Consider the following 20,640-nt stretch of genomic DNA (forward strand, 5'->3'; position numbering starts at 1 on the left):
AAGTTTTAAATTTAGAAATCCAGCATAGCTTTGAAAAATAGAACAAAACTTTATTTACATCAAGGAACCTGAGTGCCTTCTCCAGGTAAGAATTTATTACATTCAAAATACAAGTCAGTCTCTTAAATTTCCCATTATACAGTACAGTGTAAACCCACACCAAGCAGAATAAAAATTATTCTGTTAAAAGCTATTAAAAATCATGAACACATAATGGAACATCCACAGATTGCACAGCATTTTATGCAAAGGAACTGGAAAAAAAAAAAAAAACAAAACAGCAAGGCACAAAGCTGCTGTTGCATTCCAGCATTGGTCACGTAGAGAATAGAAGTGCAAATGCCCAGACTGAGGTGTTGGTGCTTGTGCTGCAGTGCAGCCTTTGGCAATGCTTTGGGGATAAATGCTGCCTGACTGCAGGGGATTACCTCTGACACTGGAGTAAAGGGACAAGTGCTCTTCTTCAACCCATTGTCCACGTTTTCATGGACAAAAATAGGATTCCTAGTAAACACAGGTATAAAATCCACAGACCACAGCTCTTGCACTTAAGAGAGATTAATTTTCCAGCATAAGCAAGGCAATGGTAAAGGAACACACATCAGGTCATTTCAACCTGTAATAAGTGTTCAAGCTTTCTGGAGGGTGTGTAACTTAAAAGGCACTGTAAATAAATCCTCCCTTTAGCTGCATATGCTAGAAAGCAATTTGCTTTGGAAGGAAATTTTAAATGTGAACTTGGATTCCATGTCTAAGAACAAGCCTTAAGGAACACCAGGATCCAAGAAGTAGGAAAGCTAAAGACTTGAACGTCAAGGAAATCTAGAACTGCTGTGACCTGGACTCAGCATTGGAAAAGCCCTAGATCTGTTTTAATCTGCTACTAAAAACGTGCTTTTAGAGGATAAGGAGAAACAATACTGTACCTATCTTCTGTTTCAAGTTTGAGGCCTGAATTAAGACACTGAAGGTCCTAGGTGCTCACTAAGATGACTCACAAGTTGGATGTTATCCAAAGGCTTCCACCTATCACCTGGACAGGATTCTACACACATCTGAGGTAATTATGAGAGTTTTGCTGTCTTCCTGCTGCTGCTTTTGGAATCCATTACTTCTGGCCAAAGGCTGCTCTTACCTTGGCATCCCAGGCTGCTTCTCCACTCGGACTACACGGGCCTCCTGCTTTTAAGGGAGGAAGGGGGGGATAAATTCAAGTGCCTTGTGCAGGAATTAATACAGCCCATAAAAGACACAAACTCTTTGTTTTGCACAGTATTTTTCCACTCATTGGGAAGACAGTCAGAAACACAAATGCATGTGTATACTTGAGCAATAAGCAGGTAGGGTTAAAGAAGTTAGAGCACATTTCCCAATGTGGCTTTAATTTTATTTTGTTTTTACTACTTGATTATGCAATAACATTAACTATCCCTGAGAACAAACTTACTTGGAGGACATTCTACTTGGAATTTCATTCCAAAAATTAGCATAGTAATTGGGGATCATTTCAAATCATTGTGGTTGTAATTTTTTTTTTTATCTGATGTACTTCTGGCAACATGATCTCAAGTATGGGGAAACCTTTCTATGTCACATCAATTGAGGTACAACCTGTGGATTGCAGTTACAGGGGGGAGCTGCCCCAGGTCCATTTCCCTCTTATTGTTGTTTGTCCTGCATCAAACCCAGTTTCTGCCAAAGGCAACCTGTGACCTCCCCGGGACAGGGGCTGGGAACACCTGCAAAAGCAGAGCAGCAGCAGGTATTGCCTCCTCCCACTCCCCATCCCCCAATCCCATCCAGTGGGATTTGACCTGACTCTCAGATAACACTCCCTTACTTTTTACATGCCAAGCAGTTGTTGCAGAGTGCAGGAGGAAAAAGGGGGAATGGAAAGTGGCAGCAAGGCAGGACCCATCTGCACCTACCAAGATGCTACCTCTGCCACACTCCACTTCCTTTGTCACCACCTGAAAGCCCCAAGGCCACACAGACTGATTCCTGCTGAGCAGATGCAGTCACACGTACCTGAAACAGGATTTGGTCAGATAATTAAACACATTCACCATTACTGCAAGCAAAGAGAAGCCTTGCACAGGAAGTGGAACAAGGCTGTATTTTGAAGTGCAGGTTCATACATTGCACTAGAAAAGACACCACAGGAGAACAGACACAACACAAGGAAAACAACGTGCCAACAGGAGAGGGAGAAGCTTCAGCATAGTGAGACACAAAAAAAACAATAAGACAATTACACGTTTTTCACTGCAAGTTCATTCCTGCTTCTTACTAACTTGTCAGAAGACAGGAAAAAGCCACAAGGTGCTAGGCTGCACACTCAGGACAACAGAGGGAACAAAAACAGACCTGAAAATATACTGAATATCTGAGGTTTTGTGCTATGTTGGATCTAGAGCTCTTTTGTTAGTAAATTAAAATTCTTTGCAAGGAAAATACTAATGAAAATGCAAAGTAAAAAATAAATAAATAAATAAATTATAAACACCCAAACATGAGCACATTCTGATTACACAACCAGCATAAAAACACAAACTATAAATTTGGAGTGTCAAGTAGACAGATTTCAAAGCTGTTGTTTCAGAGTCTGGTTTTGTTATTAGATGCTGCTTTTTTTGGTCTTACTGGGAGGGGGGGGGAGGGGGGAGGGGGAGGCCACTGGCATGTCAGGTCCTTCCCAAGCCTTCTTGCACAGCAGCAACAAAACCACTGCTGTTCTGTGTCTGTACAGCACCACCAAGAAAACCAAACAGCACCAATCCAAATGGGAAAGGGACAAGTCTGAAAGGATCGTGACATCAGTAATTCCCTCCCATTTTCAAGTTTCCATTTTGACACATTCCAGTGTTTTCTCTTGGCACTAGAAGCCAGAAAAGTTTTTACAACCTTATTTACACCACTGGCTTAGAAGTATCACAGTCCTATGTCTATACAATCTAGTATGTAATTTGATTATCATCTGTTTCATACATTCCTTGAAATCAATGGTAGTGAAGTAATCAAAATCTCAAGTACAATCACAAGTACTTTGGACTATTTAGATCTGTCACCACTGCAACTGGTAAATCAGAGTTAAGCATTACAGGAGATAAATACGACCTGTTTTGTCCCCCTTCCCATGCTTTTGCATGACCCAACAGCACAGTTCCACTCATAAAAATTAATCCGTAATGTTTTCTCATCTTATTGACAGAACCAGAAAATTACAGTTTGCTCCTGGGCAGCACCTGAAATTTGACTTGATTTCCTGATTTACATCACACAGGAACTTGCAGTGCAGCAGAAAAATGCTTCTTTCACAAGGTCAGAAAGCTCAGCATCACAAATAACATTTCTCTCCTCTCTCACGACAACGTGTCGTGACCAAGCAACCCCAGAACTGCACCCTCCACCCACTCCCAAAAAAATGAGTGGTCTGAGCAGTCCCCTGTTACTTTAACAGATGCCCCCCATTTAGGAAACATCTCATGCTCTGTACATTTTTTCACATTAACCCATTCATGTCACAATGCACTCTCCATGTGTTGCATCGCATCATGAAAATGAAAGAGAAAGGGCCAGACAAACCAAAATGAAGGTGTTTAGCTCTGCCCCATTATAAAAGGATTCTTAAACCACTTGACAAGAACAGCTACAATTCCACTGCATTTCCCTTTGGAAAAAGAAGAAAGTCAGCTTTTACTTTAATCATTCTTCTCCCAGACTACATGCCCATTTTTTCTCCCAGGGGATTCACCAGCAACCAGTGGAGAATCGCACGATACATCGTCCGGGTGGGGCTGGAGAGTGACTTTGTCTGGAGAGTCCTCCGATACCTCACAGGAAGTCTCTATCACAGAGTTTCCCAGCCTGTCATTCATTTCTATTACCTCAAAGTCTGCTTCGTTCCACTCTTCCGCATCCTCCTCATCCTCGGTAAGCCCCGAATTTGACAACAAAGCTTTCCGGTGCTCGCTGTCCCTCATTTCTTTCAAGTTGCTCTCACGGGGATACTGGGCCAGTTTGTACATCAGAGGGAAGAGCAGCACCGTCATTATGGAAGTCACCAAGGCAGCGTACATGACCACGGGAACGCGGTGGAACCTGCCTTGCAGATACCCCACCAGAGCAGGGATGCACATCTCGCCCAGCGCCGCACCGATCACGAAGAGAGAAGCCGATTTCCCTTGCACAACTGTGTACTGCTCGATCCAGGAAATGCCGCTGGGAAAGACGGTAGCCATCGACGCTCCGTACACGGCGGTTCCGACCCACAGCGACGTGGGGTACCTCGCAAAGAAGGCCAAGCAGAAAGAGGAGACGGCAGAGCCTATGAGGCTCAGCACGATCATGGTGCCGGGGTACAAGCAAGCAGCACAGAAGATGGCCACTCCTCTGCAAGCAGCAAACGCACCCCAGAAGACAGAATTCAAAGCGGCTGCTCCGTTTTCCTCCATCTCAGCAAAGACCTTTGCGTAAGTGAATAAGTAAGAGCCATAAGTGACCTCCGCTCCCACGTAGCAGAAGAAGAAGAGGAACAGGAGAGCAATAAGGGCACAGTGGTATTTGGCAAGCACGCCTTCTTGCAGAGAAGCCTTTGCTTTTTCTCGAGCTGAGATGCTCTTTGAACACAAAATAAAAAAGAAAATCGAAACAAACAAAAGATAGGTCCCTATGACGACATAGGACCACAAGAAATCTGCACCAAAATATTGTTTCAGTGCTTTCTGCACAGTCGTCAGCACAGACTGGTTTGTCTTTTCAACTACAGAAAGGTCTTTAGGTTCAGGGCCTCCCAAAGCCATTTTAGCCAGGATCGGAGCCACAAACGCACCGACAGCAAAACTGAAGTGTAAGGCCTGCATGTGTGGCCCAGCCTCTGCCCCCCAGGTGTTCAGTGCTAGTACATTGCCACCTGCAGATGGGAGACAGGGGGACACAGTAGTTTTAGTCTGAAAAGAGATACTGGCTAAAAAAAAAAAAACCAAAAAACAACAACACAAAACAATCAAAAAAACCTGTAACAGACCTATACTATTAATTCTATCTGCAGCAATACCAGGTCTAGCAAATGCAATGTGCAAAACTGTAGTGAACTGAAATTCTGCCTGTAAATACCTTAAACCCACTTGAGCTTTAGGAGGGAAGTCGCAGCAGTCAAAATAAGGAGCTATGCAATGGCTTAATCAAGCACCAGTGACTGTACCTAATTATCCTACTTGACAACAAGCAGCTTTTTCAGCATTCTTTCAATAGAGAAAATTTAACTGCTGCTTGTTTCTCTGAGTTTTACAAGCAACAAAACACTATGCTAGGAATCAGAGGTCTCATTAAATAGCATCCCAGGAAACATGAAGAATCGCTGGCTTCTGATGGGCCTGGACTGCTCCAGCTGTGTTCAAATGTCTCGTGCTATTCCAGCATCAGAATGGTTTACAATAATATCACTGCAGAGACCAAACTACAACACCCTCGGGTCAACAAGAATGCTAGAAAATAAGATCTCAGGGAGACACTTTTAAGTAGTTCCTGAGAAGAATGAAGGGAAATAAGAACAGTAATCAAATTCCTGTGCTACAGTACAGCAACCCTTGTCACACAGCATTAACCCACTTCCAAATTCATTTCATTACCTTGCTCTTCATTTCTCCTGCTGGGAGGTCTCCCTGCCTCAAAGGTCTGACTCCCAAGCAGCACACCCACCCACTGAAGACATTTTTAGAATAAGCTGACAGGATTTTCCCATATGAAGAATTTTTAAACCAAGTGCCATGTATAATGATCCTGCCAGAGGCAGGAAGTACACCTCTGCACTCAAGTTACTTAGCATAACCTGTGCCATGAAAAAAACATCTTTTTCATGACTGGATCTTCATAATACTCTTCAGTGTTAACAGAGCTCCCTCAAGAACTGCAGCTGCTGGCTCACATGTGCAGCCATCACTCCTCTGTGTTGTCTCCTCTGTGTTGACCACCAGCCAAGCCACTAAAACCAGACCCTGGTGGGGATGCTTCCCAAGGTGTTTAGATAGGTAGGATAATTTATTAGCCAGCTCTTACTCAGAAATAAGCCTGCCCCAAAGCTGGGCAGCCAGATCCCCCAGTACCTTACTGCCTGGCAGGTAACCACAGCTCCCTCGGTAGGCCAGAACTGCTGGTATGGCAGCAGAGAGGTGCCAGGTGAGAGGATGCCTGCTGTAACTTCACCACCTCCACCTTCTACAGCAACACCATAACACTCCACCCCTGCTGTGCTTTTGGTTGTTTCCTGATCCTCTGTCTGCAAGTATGCCAGAGTTACCACTCATCTCAGAGTGTCCTTAGGTCTCTTGCTGTGCCCAGCATCACGGACTCACTTTGTTGGGCATGCCCAGTGAAGTTATTTATGCAGAAGTTTCTTATTCATGTCTCTGGTGTAACTGACCCTTCCAACCACACCTGCAGACCTTTGTTCTGCACCTTCACCAATCTGTATTCCTCTGATAAGAACCCTCTACTAACGTGCTGTAGGCTTCCAGCAGAACTGTTTCTTTCCAGACTGTCTGCAGTAGGAAAGAAACTGTGCCAGAGATTTACTGTCTGGGACACTGAATAAATCTGAATTCCCAAACACCTAAGTGAGGCTGGCTAAGGGCAAGCAAATATTCTTTAATTCAGGGAGATGGACAACTTAGTGCTGCAGGAGAGCTATGGCAGTCAGTGTTTAGGCCAGGTTTAGGTGGGCAACTCTCCAACACAGCAATTGTGAGACTCTTCTCTCTCAAACACTAGGGCTTGCTCAGGACTAGTTTTGTTCCAGCTGGCACTGATGAACCATAAGCTGATTGGCTTCCTGTAGATGAGTAATTTAAAGAAAATACTGTTTCAAGAACACACAACACTTTCTTTACACCTGTAATTGCCCACTGAAACATGTATTAATCTTCTCCAGGAAGCAAGAGATGGCCAGCTCCCCAGGATCCTCAAGGAAGGCCTGTTACAGAGACACAAACACTGCAAGTCTCAGAATCCCAGCCAGGTAAAACAGTTCCCCTCTTTTCATTCAAGACATGTCCATTTACATGCAAGGAACAGCTTGGGTGAGCTTGAATTACATTTCCAGTTCAGTGAAGGAACTATCAGATGAAATGGTCCCTTACCTGTGTCTAGAATTCCCATGGCACCTCCAATAACAGACATCAAGGCAGTTAACAGCAGGGATTTGGTACACCATGGTATCCCATAGAGCCCAACCGTTGTTCCAAACATGGATAATGCTGGAAAGGTTTAAAAAAAAAAATAAGGAGTTTTATCAGAATGTAAACACTATTTGAAAGACCTCTTTTGCTAAAGTTTCATTTGCAAAGGGGACAGCACCTGCTGCTAGAATACTAAGAAGTCTTCTTCTGCAAACTGTTGATTTAGAAGTGCTATTCCAGCATCTCCTGCAAACTTCTGATCTAGAAATGCCACTTTACCACTTTACCAGAAGGAAAATGTGTTTTGGAACATTAGGAAGTTTTCCCTCCGAGAACTACAGAACATTAAATTTGGCTCCATTTTAAAAGAACCCAAATCACCGAACTCTTAAAATCCTACAAAGTGATGGTACTTTGGTCAACAAGCAATCTCCATATAAAAATGCTGACCTTAATTTATATTCTGTTCTCACATGAGGGATGTATTCCAAGAGATTTCTGGAGTTTTAAGAGACAGGACTACAAAATTTCTCCTCCAACATTTAGCAGCAATTTCTTAACTGTATTAGTTTTATTATTATTAATGACACTTAAAATATACCATTTCAAAGAGTATTTTTTAGCAGATGTAAATTATTTTTAATTACAATTTGGAAGGAAGTTCAGCCATTATATTCCAATGCTTATAGTCACCTCCATAATAAAATAAACTGCAATTAACATATTGTGTATACAGCATTTGGTTTTTAGAAAGCTTGTCCCAGATACCTCTATTCATTTTCAAATCAGTGCTTGATCATAGATGGGGCAGATACTTAAAAGATCAAAGGGGACTGATAGAATTAAGAACTTAGGTAAATCCCAATGGAAAAAATAAATAGCCAGAACTCTGGAGCCCTAACGAGATACAAGGAATATGTGCCTCAAAACATTTTTGAAGGCTAAGGTGCTAAGCTGCACAGAGAAAAAGCTAAAGATGGGGTGTATTAAGAATAGCTTCTCAGATGGTCTGCTCAGAGCTGAAAAGTAACTTCTCAGTAAGTTAACAAGTTGTCCACTTCAGCTCTTCACCTGAAGATTAATCCTTAAAAGTTTCCCTGACAAAGAGGGGTTATGTCTACATTTCTTTTCTCTTAACAGCAGCAATTGAAAGGTTGGAGGTAAAACTACATGAGTCAAATTCTCTTTCAGGTAGCCCTCTGACGAGAGAAATGACAGAAGCTTCAGTAGTTCCAATTGTGGTTTTGCCAAAAGTGCTACCAAATTGGAAAGGACTAGGATATGAAACATATTCCGAGTGTTGCTGACAGATGGCTACCCTGTGTGATAAGCCAGAAAAACAAGTAAATACTAAACTATTTCAAGTTAATACTTCCACAGATGTATTAATTCATTATGAAAGGAAAGTCTCAAATGTCAGACACAGACAACTCTGACTTTGCCAGATGTCCAAGGTGGCTAAAAGAAACCTGCTTTGCAGGTGTTCCAGAGGAGAGGAATAAAGGACAGGAAGGACCAAGGGCATCTTAGAACTCAAGCAAATCAGAGGAAGTAGTCCAGGGAGGTGAAGGCAAGAGAGGAGAAAAACAAAGAGAGAAGAGACACACAGACATTACATAACATGAGTATTCCTGATAGCAGGAGACAGGCACACAAGACAAGGCTTAAGTCAAACTCTAGCATTGCAAAATGGACCTTTTCGTATTCTTGGAACTGGCTCAGCACAGTCCTCAGGGGAAGCACAGTTCTGTTCCTCTCCCCAAGCAAAAAGATAAATCCCTAACTTAGAGCATGAAGGCACATACTATGAAATTCTCCCTCCAGAAGTGTCCCTCCACAAGTGTTTTCTGCTATGCTCAAATGAAATTCAAAACACAGTTACCCGTTTTCTTTACGTGTTTCACAAAGCAACACTACAGAAACCTGTATGTTCCAACAGAATGTGTATGAATCACGTTCTTTGATACAAAGAAAAATCCAAAGCCGGTTGTAATTTATTTTGTCCAAATCATAGGCACCTTTTGGTCAATTCAGACAGGGTTTCCTCAGTTCAAAACCAGCCACCGCTATTAATATTCCCAGCAAGGCCAACCACTTGGAAAGAACACCGTGCCTCAGCAATGCCCGGACACACACGGTGTCTGAAAACCAACACAAGGGAACATCGCGATGGCGAGCGACAGGTCCGGCGATCCACAGGGTCCAAAAGCACCACACGCCACAGCCCCCCGCCCCGTCTCCCCTCAGGTTCCGTCCCTCAGAAGGCTCCAGAAAAGCCACAGCTCTGCCCCGCAGCCTGCGCTCAGCCCGAGAGCAGCCCAAGCAGCCCCAAAGAGCGGCTGACAGAACCGTTCCCCTCACGGCCCGCTGCGGCACCACAGCATTGGACTTAAGCGGGTCAGGGGGCCCGGCCCGCTCGGGCACTCACCCAGGAGGAGGTGGGGGTTCATGCAGTCGAAGAGCACCCCGCCGACCACCGACCCGCCCAGGTAGCCCAGCGACCGACCCACGAAGATGTAGTAGATGTCACTGACGTTCTTACGGACATTGGCGGCCAGGTTCGGGAAAGTGGGACCCAGCACGGCGATGCTCATCCCCTGAGAGGCATTACAAAGGTGGGGGGTGGCCTCGTGTGCCGCCTTCCCGCCCGCCCTCCCCACCTCTCCCACCGCATTTCGAGGCCGAGGGGAGAAGGGGCAGCAGGTGCCGTGAGGCGCCCGCCCGCCTGCCCGCATCTCTCCGGCACTCACCAGCCCCAGGAAAGCCGCGCACAGCGCCACGGAGATGCACCACTTCAGCGCCACGCCTTCCCCGCTGCATCGCCAGCCGCCCACCACGGCCACCTCCGTGTTCGTCCCCTCTTCAGGCCTTCCCGCCGCTTCCTCCTCCTCCTCCGCCGCCTCCCCCGGTCCGGCGAACCGTACGTGCTTCTTTCCCTCGGTGCCGGCCATGCCACCGACGGCCTCACTGCCCCGCGTGACCGCCGGCCCCGCCCCCTCGCCATGGCGGAGGTTGGGAGGGGTGGGAAACTACAGCTCCCGGCGTGCTCCGCGCCGCCCGCCGGGCCCCGCCCGCAGCTGTTGCCGTGGAGACGGGCGGGTGTGAAAGAAGGCGGTGGCTCAGCTACAGGCCCCGCCTGTTTTACCGTGTTCGGTGTGGGTGTTTTGTTGGGGTTTTTGGATTTGGTTTTTTGTTTGTTTTTTTTTTTGGAACAGTTTCTCAGCGCTTGCCGCCTCCGGACGGGTTTTTAAGATCGGTGTTAAGTGAGGCAATTAGCATCCGAGCTTGCACACCGCAAACAGCTACAGCCGTACACCAGAACACTTTCCTCACATGGAGGAGCTGATTAATTATAAAACCAGAAATAGGAGGGGGGAGGTCATATACATGCCTCTCAGAGCAGAACTATAATAATTAAAAATCTTTAAATAGCTCTATAGAAATGAATCATTTTGGAGCTCCTTTTATGAGAAACTTGAAAAAAAAAAAACAACGCAGCCTACCTTCATAGAACCATAGAATTGGCTGGGTCGGAAGGGACCTCAGAGATCATCAAGTCCAACCCTTGACCCACTACCACTGAGGTTACCAGACCATGGCACTGAGTGCCACATCCAGTCTCTTTTTAAATATCTCCAGGGACGGAGAATCCACCACTTCCCTGGGCAGCCCATTCCAATGCTTGATCACCCTCTCTGTAAAGAAATTCTTTCTAATGTCCAACCTAAACCTCCCCCGGCACAACTTGAGACCGTGCCCTCTTGTCTTGCTGAGAGTTGCCTGGGAAAAGAGACCAACCCCCCCCTGGCTACACCCTCCTTTCAGGGAGATGTAGAGAGTGATGAAGTCTCCCCTGAGCCTCCTCTTCTCCAGGCTGAACACCCCCAGCTCCCTCAGCCTCTCCTCATAGGATCTGTGCTCGAGTCCCTTCACCAGCCTGGTTGCCCTCCTTTGGACTTGCTCTAGGACCTCGATATCCTTCCTAAACTGAGGGGCCCAGAACTGGACACAGTACTCGAGGTGTGGCCTCACCAGCGCTGAGTACAGGGGCAGAATCACTTCCTTGGACCTGCTGGCCACGCTGTTCCTGATACAGGCCAGGATGCCATTGGCCTTCTTGGCTACCTGGGCACACTGCTGGCTCATGTTCAGCTTCCTGTCAACCTTCCCGAATTCAGAACTGAGGAAAGCAGACCCGGGCCTAAGGCTTGATCCTGGGGGCAGCCGCAGATCAGGTCTGGCTTCCAGGGCCACGCACCAAGTCAGAGAAGCCACAAATCTTTTCCTTACCCCACCCTCGGCTTGCATGCTTCTCTACCAGCAGTGCTTCATTAAAGTTTGAATTGCTTTTCTTTCTATGGTTGATGTAATAAGTACACAGAGAACACTTTAGATAAAAATCTAAAGAATAATTTTGAAAAAAAATTTGATAGAATCTTGCCTTGATTTGCTGTCATGGTGTGTTTTGGTGGTGGTGGTGGTGGTTTTTTTCATTGATCAGTTATCTTGTTACTCAAACTACTGGGTCTTTCAGACAGCTTGGCATAAAAGGTCTTCTACATGGCACGTGAATATCATTCTTCCAAAGTTTGCCAAGACACTCACAGTTGTTGAGTCTCCTCTTATATTAAAACTCATACAGATTTCTACTGTTTGACAAGGAAGAATAGATCACAAGCTTTTTGGAAGGTTTCATTTCGTTATTAATGTTAGGCTCCAACTTTCAGTATGCTTGTTATTTTTAAGACTCAAAGGTAATTCTGAGCTGGAATCTCTTGTTTTCCAAGTTGTTCAGAACTACATACATCTATTGCACTTAGATGACAGCAACCCAATCCCATCTCTCCTGGCATTGGTTTGCATATTGCAAGCACAGCTCCAGTTCAGGTAACCTGAGGGACTGGCTGCATGCTTTAAAAAAAAATAAAAAATTCTAGCTACAACAAATAGCCATGGAAGTTAATATTTAAATCTGATTGTTCGTAACCATGGTAATCTCTTTGCAAGGAGTGCCAAGTCTTACTATAAGATGCCTGCAGCATGCTGCTGAGATCTTGTCCATGGGTTTGTAGCAACAGGACAAGGGGTAATGGCTTTAAACTAGAAGAGAATAGATTTAGATTAGATATTAGGAATAAATTCTTCACTGTAAGGGTGGTGAGACACTGGCACAGGTTGCTCAGGGAAGCTGTGGCTGCCCCCTCTTTGGGAGTGCTCAAGGCCAGGCTGGATGAGGATTTGAGCAGCCTGGTCTGGTGGGAGGGGTCCCTGCCCGTGGAAGGGGGGTTGGAACTGGATCATCTTAAAGGTCCCTTTCAACCCAAATTGTGCTATGATTCATGGGTAGGCATCATTCCAAATAAAATAATTTCAAGTATAAAATAACAGTATTTATTTTCATAAATTAATATATAAGCCAAGCTGCATTTCTAGATGCTAGTATCTTGCCTTGTTTCATGGTAAATGCTGGTATAAAAATAGCTTCCTAAAAAGGTACAAAAGCATTGGAAATATATTCTGTAGGCTTCTCCTCATTTTTGTTGTAGGTACTTACAAAGAGCTTTTGTATCTTGAGAGTGTACAAACAAATGGCAACAGCCTTAAAGCTCTGATAAAGGTTTGGGGTATCTTTTTCAAATTTTAATTTGAAATATAAGCGGTCTAGAAAATGACATCATGGGAATACTCCCCCCCCTTATAATCAGATATGCTTATTAAAGAAAAGGAAATATTTGGCCCTACTACAAAAGAAAGGCAAATGAACTCCTGTGATTTACTGAAGCTGTCAATGAGGAAACATTTCACGCTGCCAAGGTAAACCAAGGTGGGCCAGTAAATGATCAAAGGTTTGTTCCCTGAATTACACTGGCAGTTCATGAAGCAAAACAGACTTTTTTTAAAACACCACTCAAGTTCATTCTGTAACAGCTTCCCTCCCTCCATCTTACTTCTTTTTTGTGAATGCCACTGGTCTGGAAGTTTGATATTAAACCCCAGAATGGAAAATAAAGTAAAAGCACATAACTCTGGGAGTTAGTAGCTAAGGTTTATAAGCCATTGCTCTTAGAATGAATGGGTCATCAGTGCTACCAGAATGAAATGGGTGACACTGGATATTCATTTAGAAGCAGGTGTAATGGGGACAATTCCAATCAGAACACACTGTTAATAAAAGCTGTAAAGATTTGTTCTGCACATGAAATTCAAGTTATCAGAATAGAAGACAAAATTACTTTTAAAAAATAATGTGTTTTACAGTAGAAGACTAAAAATGATGCATGCAGTAACAAATGGGGCACTTAAGAACAATCATCTTTATTCTGAATAATTTGAGACTGATCACAGCTACTTTAGCACCATGAAAACATTAGACATTCATTTCTTACCCTTCACATGAAGCAGAACTTTAAAGAATGGAGTTAAGGCCAGCAAAATGTATATCCTTTAATATCAAAAACAACATACAAAATATGATGTCTATAAAGATACTTAAGCATGTCAGTGTTATCAATAACAGCACACATTGCAGTAAAAAAAAAAAAAAATAATCACTCTACTCTTAGCGTACACGGTTCCAAAACATTAAAAATGTTGACACTATACATAGATATGTAAAGGCATACTGAAAATATGCCCAAGTTCACTACTAGAAACTTATGGACTGTCTGGAACTGTAATGGTGCTGTGCTCATGAACATTGAAAAACACAAATGCAAATAATTACTTTTTCCTCGGCTGTTTCCTACATCCCAGTGCTACAGCTCCTGTAGTTAAAGGCAGAAATGTTTGTGTATGCCCTGGTCAAAATACATTGTATTTATATATATGTACACACACACACACACACACACACACACACACACACACACACACACACACACTTAGCATCAGAGAGCCAGTTCTGACAAAGGAGTTAAGATGCCTAAAACTCACTTTCTGTAGCACTTCCAAATCCCCAAAGGGGAATTGGGCCCCCAACCAGGCAGCACCAGTGCTCCCTGCTCAGAGAGGGTGGCCAAGCCCCGTCCTGTGGGCTCCAGCACAGCAAGCAGCAAAGCAGGGAGTGGCCCGTGCCAGCAGAGTGAGGACCTGGCTGCTTGGGCTAACCTGTAAGGAGTGATTCCCATCCCTAGATACTTCCTGTGGGGCTGCAGGGAAGCATCTCCCATCCCTTTGGCATGAAGCAAAAAACATAGCAGGGTACCCTTGCTTTCAAAAGGTAGTGTCAAATTTTTTTCATCATAAGTATGTGATCAAAGCATTCACCTAGCACGTGTGGGAACTGCCTTCAGGACTCCTGTGAGGTGCTTCAACCTCACGTCTCCCGTTTCATAAAAAACTTGCCTGGTCTACCAAGCTGTGACTACTTAAAGGTTTCATTAATGCAGGGAGGAAGTTTGAGAAAGGGAGGCTGAAAAGTATTATCTGTACTCAGTGTGGTGTTCATCAGCTTTGACAATCCAGTGTCTCCTAAGGGAAGGGGGGGGATGTTATGTATGCCCAGACATCACACATGGAGAGCCAAAGGAGAAAGACATCACTGCCTTCCTCACCTGGTACTGCCTGGACCCCAAAGGATAGACACAGAATGGCTGTGCTATCCTTGACTTGAGTAATATGGGAAGGTCTGTAAACAGTCAGCCAAAGTAAACTTAGGAAAAAAATTCAGGTGTTAATGCTGAGCATACAAAGATCTGGATGAAAAAAATCCTAACTAACAGTATCTTAATTTTAAGTCTTAGACTGGGACTCATACAGGTCCTTTAACGTGTAGCCAGAATAGATCCATCAATGCTTTTTTGTATTAATCATATATTGTATATTGTTGCATAGCTTAGATGTAAGAACGAACCTGAAAGGTTTTCATTATTTCAAACACTCTGCTGAACAGATACATTAAGAGTTACAAGGATATCATAGCTACTGAAAAGATGTGGCAGCCATACATAAAACCAACCCCTTGCTCAACATTAGTCTTGGTTACAAGATCTGGTAAATTACAGCATCAAGTAGGTCTGGAAATTTCACCCTGCTGTTTTAAGTGAAATTCTTTCTACCCAGTTTCTTTTAAAGCTTCTTAATCTGAGAACATTAATTCAGAATTTTCTGAATATATATAAAAAAAGACTCTGTTCCTAGAAAAGGAGAGCAATATCTATAAAAAAAGTACTGGAGGAATACATCTGATTGATACAAGGGTTTTCTGGATCTGAGCTACTGTTCTAATTTTAGAATCTACCCTACAGTAAGATTAAATCTGACATGAAATAGGTCATCAAATATGAGTTCAGCAGGTTTTCCGTGAACAAAATGAAATTTTCCTACAAACTTTTATTTATATTTACTCAGTCTAAATAAATTGAATATTCTGTGCTTTTCTTCCCTAGTTTTCAGAATAGTGAGCATCTCTACATTATTCAATTATTTTTTCAAAGATGTACTAAATAGGAGCTATTTGTGTTGTGGGTTTTCTTGCTTTAGATTGTGTTTCATTTGTTTGTTTTGTTTTTTTTTTAAAGGAAGATCTTTTTAAAACCACAGAGCATATGGAATCCAGTAGCTTTGAGTCCCTCAATGGTTCGTTAAGCTCAGTGCTAGCAATTTGAACATTACTTTTATTTAACTGCACCTTATCAAACTTTAGGACACAGTCTTTTTGCTCTTGTGGCAAATAAAGAGCATTTTCTGTTGGACATTTCCCCCACAGATGCAAGCTAACAGTGAAGATGCTAGCAGAATTCTTATGCATTCATTCACCTTTTTTTTTTTTTTACCTTTTCTGAAATTTCACGTTTGGTTGTTTTGTTTTTTCCTGAAGTCTCAATTTCAGCATTGTTGTTAGAAAAAACACATAAACAAACAAACAAACCAAACACTGGCATCAGAAATGGGTTCATTATTCCAACCATCATCAGACCAGCATAGCCTCTTGCCCCCTAACTCTGCTTCCCCCTTGTCTGGCACTAGATGGTTTTAACATAGCAAGCTCTCCTAAAGAATTGTTCACACATCATACCCTCTTTCTGAAGTCTCTGGTGTTCATAGGGTTTTTTTAAATGCTGTCCTTCAAATTTGTGAGCATAATTTACTTATTTAGTTACTCACTCAAATATGAGAGTTTGGATTTTTATGTTCAAATATGTTTTTAAAGTGTATGGCAATAATTAATGCAAACTACTGTTATACTGGTTCTGTATCATTTTCAAAACTTACCAACAATTATTTATATTCTCTCCCAGGTAGTTTATATACATAAAGAGCAGCAAGTCAGGAAGATGCCACAATTGCAGCAAGATATCTGGTCTCAATGATTTCAAATTGTATCAGTCTTCAAAAGCAGCTTTGTTTTTGGTTAAAAACTCAAAGCTAAGTGACATGAAGTGTAAGATCTGTGATGAGTCCTATTTTTCACAGCAGAGCAATAGGAAAAAAGAGGCTTTTACCATACTTAATCAAGACCTTTTGTATTGCCCAAATAGAATATAATACTGAAAAATACAGAAATACTCCAGAGAAGAACAGCTTAAAGTGTTAACATAATTTTTTGTAATGAAGGCAGCATTTTGTAGTAATATATTTAACAATACTATTAATATTTTAATGACATTTTTAGAAGTGTTTATGAGGTGCAGAAGCACAAGTCCTAGTGAAGCTAAAGGAACATTTGTATCACAGATTTGTTGGGGTTTTTTTCCCACCTCCAAGTCCCTCCCATACACTTCTAACATTTTAAGATTAAACTCGTTTTAAACCTCACTCATTTAAAGCAGGGATTGAGGTTCTGCAGTATAAAAAGTATGAGCTTTGGTCTCAGATAATTAGGATGCATTGCATTATTATATTTGAATGACTTTTGTAAGTTTTTATAAGTTGATAGATGTAAACATTCTAAGCAGTAGTATTGCTGCTAACATGATGTTTTATAACACAAATGTGCATAGGCTTTCTGAGCAATTTACTACAACTCTGGAGGAAGAAGAATAATAGAAAAGACAATAAATGTTATAACTTTAAAATAGTATGTCTCTGGTTTGTGTAAAGCACAGACAATTACTAATTAAGAAAATGCACTTCAGTGTGTATTTTGCCTTCAGATCACATTTAGTTTTCTCTTGGCTACGACACTTCTAAACAGGAAAAAAGCTATTTAGAACTGGACATGGAATAAAAATTATTATAAATTCCACTGATAAATTCCATTGCTGATCCATATCCACAAATAAATATACTTGGAAGTGTTTTATGATTAACTGGAAAGCAGCGTTGTGATCTCAAAGTATTATGCTTTCAAATATTTTTCAGAGAAAAAGGATTTCAGAAATACCTGCTTGACAAACAGTGCATAATGCCTACAAAAACGTAAGTACTAGGGCCAAGTCTAATATGTTAAGCAAGAAATAGGGTATAAAGACATTTCATATTTGAATAAAATATGGAGCTATATCCTACAGACAATTGAACACAGCTATAAAGACCTATAATAAACCTGCATGTTCATTTAGTGCAAAAATACTTAATTGTTGGATATCATTTTAATAGCTCGTGTATATTTCCATGTTAAAAACAACTTATTATTGCACTTAGAATGTATTCTTTAAAGCTGTCTTGTTTCCAAGAAAAAGAACCACCTAACAAGTACAACAGAATAACTGGAAATTTAGTCTAATTTACTGTACTGCAAAGTATTACTGTCCCTATAATTTCAATCCTATCAGCTATTCTGAGATGTAGCTGAGAAAGAATACACACCTACACGTTAAGAGCATGGCCTTCACCAAATAAAAAAATATCTATCACTCACAGTAGCCTTATTTCTCAATGTGTTTACACCTGGAGCTTAATTTGTGCATATTTAAAACCTGTGCCCATCAAGAAATTTATCCTTAATGTAATGTTCTTTGTTCAGGCTACTGTGAAAAGGTGAATCAATGCAAGAACAGGTGAAAGTTTAAGGAAACTGAGCAGGCTGGGATATTTAGCAAAAATATAACAGACGTTTAATAATTTAGCTTTCTAATGATTTCACCAACAGTCAAGGGAATCAAAAAGATGCATATTTGTGTTCTTGATATAGAATTGTAAAAGACTAAAATAGCATCAGCTTCAAGAAACAAATCAGTGACAAGAGCTACTACATTTCCCAGTATAAACACACACAGGTGTGCCTGCATTGGATAGACTATAAAAGTTAATAAAGGTTTCTGGGTCAGTGAACCAAACCCAGCTTCTACACTTCCAGAAATATGTCGTGATGAATTAGAAAAATATTCTCTTTGCACACAGAATCACCACGCATGAACACACTAATGCCATAAAACTTCAAATACCTTGAAAACGTGGCTTGAAATCAAAGTCTCACCCAAAAATGTTCAAAGGTATAAAAGATTCTTAGAGCAGTTTTGCAGGTTGAGCACTAGTTCAAAACTTCTTCAGTCTCATATAGTATCTTCAGCCAAAAAGTACAAATCTAGTTTCAGTAGAAGGTTGTCAGGCTGGTACAGGAAAAGAAAGCATCAAAAACCAGATTCTGTTTCTTTGACTGACTTTTCTGTACTGCCCGATGCCAAAATGTTTTCATTTTCCAGCATTTTCTCATTAGTTTCTCCATCAACAGGTTTTGCTCTTTCTTTTAGCTTCATCCGTTCATGGACCCAGGGGATGAAACATAATATGGCACCACCAATGAGGGGAGGGACTCCAGCCAGGTAGAATGCTACATCGTAAGTCCCCAGGCGATCACGGATCAAACCTGGAAAGACAAAGTTGCCGCTGATAAATAACGGGGCCTCAGGAATCTACAAAAAAAAGTGTCTTTTCTTTGGATTCAGAAAGCTGAGAGCTAATATAGATTATTATAACCTCTCATCTGACTACCTGATGCCCAAATATGGGCAGAAAGTTATTCCAGAATTGATTTTAAGACTCCAAGTATTAAAGAATCCAGTATGTCACCAGTTGACTGCTTAATTACCATCCATTATGAAAACCATGCGCCATATTCCCTATTTCATTCTCATTTCAGCTTCTCCAGCACTTGAATCTTGCAATGACTTGGATAAATTCTGTTTTTTTCATAACAGTTGTATTTGATCAGGTTGCCTCTTAATCTTGATAAGATTAAGATATCCTAGATATATTGCATATATTGCATTCCTGGTAGCCTCTCATTAAAAAGTCTGTTTTCCAGGAATTCACTCTTAACTGCTCTCTCAAGACTGCTCCCATTTATGAAAATCAACTTAAGTATTAATAGCTGTTACAGTGTATCCAGATCAGGATCACCTGGTCTGTGCTAATCCAGATTTAAAAGTTTTGTTTTATAAAGCTGCATAGTTCAGCTGCATCTTACTAGGTATCTTTCAATGCAGTCACAAGACTTTAGGGTAAAATTTGACTGACAGTCATCAGTGGTAAGGACTACAGTTTAACCTATTTCCACCTCCCAAAGAATTTCCAGATTCCATGTTCAAAACCTGTTCTTTGTCAAAACAGTCTCCTGTGAAAGAATGTAAAAAAAGCCAGTGTTCCTACTTATAAAAAGTAATTAAAGTTATTGCAGCTTTTAACCTTGTGACTGGTTTTGTGTCAGCATGAACATGAACAAATTTTGGAGTCCATTTAATTTTCAGATTCTAATTTGTAGTCCTTCTGTAACACAATCAACATCTAGGCGGTCACACCTCAACAGCATGGAAAAACATCAGATCCTCAATCTGACTGGAATTTATCTTTCTTTTGAGGAAGGTTTTACATCTGCATAGCAATAAAAGAGACCCAAGTAAACTTTAAGGAATACAGTAAATTAAAAACCCACAAGGCACAGTTAGATTTACCACATATTCTGGAGCTCGTACTGAGAAAGCTCCCAATGTAAGAGCACTGCATATGATGCAGAAAAGGGAAATATGTCCAGAGATTCATGCAACCACAGAGATGTATTTACAGAGCATATCTATACTTACCTGCAACGGGTGGACCCACTGTCATAGGTACTGACATGAATCCCAGAAGAAATCCTATAGCCTGGGAGACATTCTGAGCCCCAACGAGCTCAAAGGCAACAGGAGCCATAATGCAAATGAAGCACCCATCGAAGAGGCCCATGAAGAGACAAACAACAATGAGAGCTCCAAAGACACGGCACAGCGGAATCATCATAGACATCAGGCCAATAAAGAAGAATGAGGCCACCTGAACATGACCAGAGGAAAAAAATTAAATGTTGCATCAAATAAGTGAAGACAAAGACAACAGAAGAGTTTTCTTGCATTCGTACTGAATTAAATTCTCTCCCTGTGTTTACCTGAAGATAAATATAAGCAGGCTCTATGGGTTAGAAAGTTTAACTCCAACGTAAGACAAAGACATAAAGGTCATGACATGCAATCAAGCTCCACTACCCAATTTTTCAAAACACATTTGTAATCAACTATACTAGAACATTTAGGCTACATTTAGAACATTA

The 20,640-nt window shown here is 41.7% G+C and overlaps 2 protein-coding genes across 3 annotated transcripts in view; both read right to left on the minus strand.

The window, feature by feature from the left end:
• Positions 1-25: 25 nt before the first annotated feature.
• On the minus strand, positions 26-10,174 carry MFSD4B (major facilitator superfamily domain containing 4B). 2 transcript variants are annotated; one of them, XM_071741151.1, is made up of 4 exons: positions 9,926-10,174; positions 9,604-9,772; positions 7,137-7,253; positions 26-4,912 (listed from the first exon to the last, which is right to left on the minus strand). In XM_071741151.1, exons 1-4 carry the CDS (start codon positions 10,124-10,126, stop codon positions 3,702-3,704), a joined length of 1,698 nt encoding a protein of 565 aa, XP_071597252.1. In that variant the 5' UTR covers positions 10,127-10,174; the 3' UTR covers positions 26-3,701. The 2 variants fall into 2 exon arrangements, with proteins under 2 accessions (XP_071597252.1, XP_071597253.1); XM_071741152.1 differs by lacking the exon at positions 9,604-9,772 and having other exon boundaries at positions 9,926-10,012.
• Positions 10,175-13,470: 3,296 nt separating this feature from the next.
• The window catches only part of SLC16A10 (solute carrier family 16 member 10), a 70,579-nt gene continuing 63,409 nt past the window's right edge, over positions 13,471-20,640 (minus strand). The window contains exons 5-6 of the mRNA XM_071741160.1: positions 20,138-20,366; positions 13,471-18,924 (exon numbers count right to left, since the gene is read on the minus strand). Coding sequence (XP_071597261.1) covers positions 18,689-18,924; positions 20,138-20,366 — 465 coding nt within the window. The 3' untranslated portion in view covers positions 13,471-18,688. The remainder of the gene's footprint in view (positions 18,925-20,137; positions 20,367-20,640) is intronic.

Source organism: Heliangelus exortis, chromosome 3 (genome assembly GCF_036169615.1).
Source record: "Heliangelus exortis chromosome 3, bHelExo1.hap1, whole genome shotgun sequence".
Taxonomy (NCBI): Eukaryota; Metazoa; Chordata; class Aves; order Apodiformes; family Trochilidae; genus Heliangelus; species Heliangelus exortis.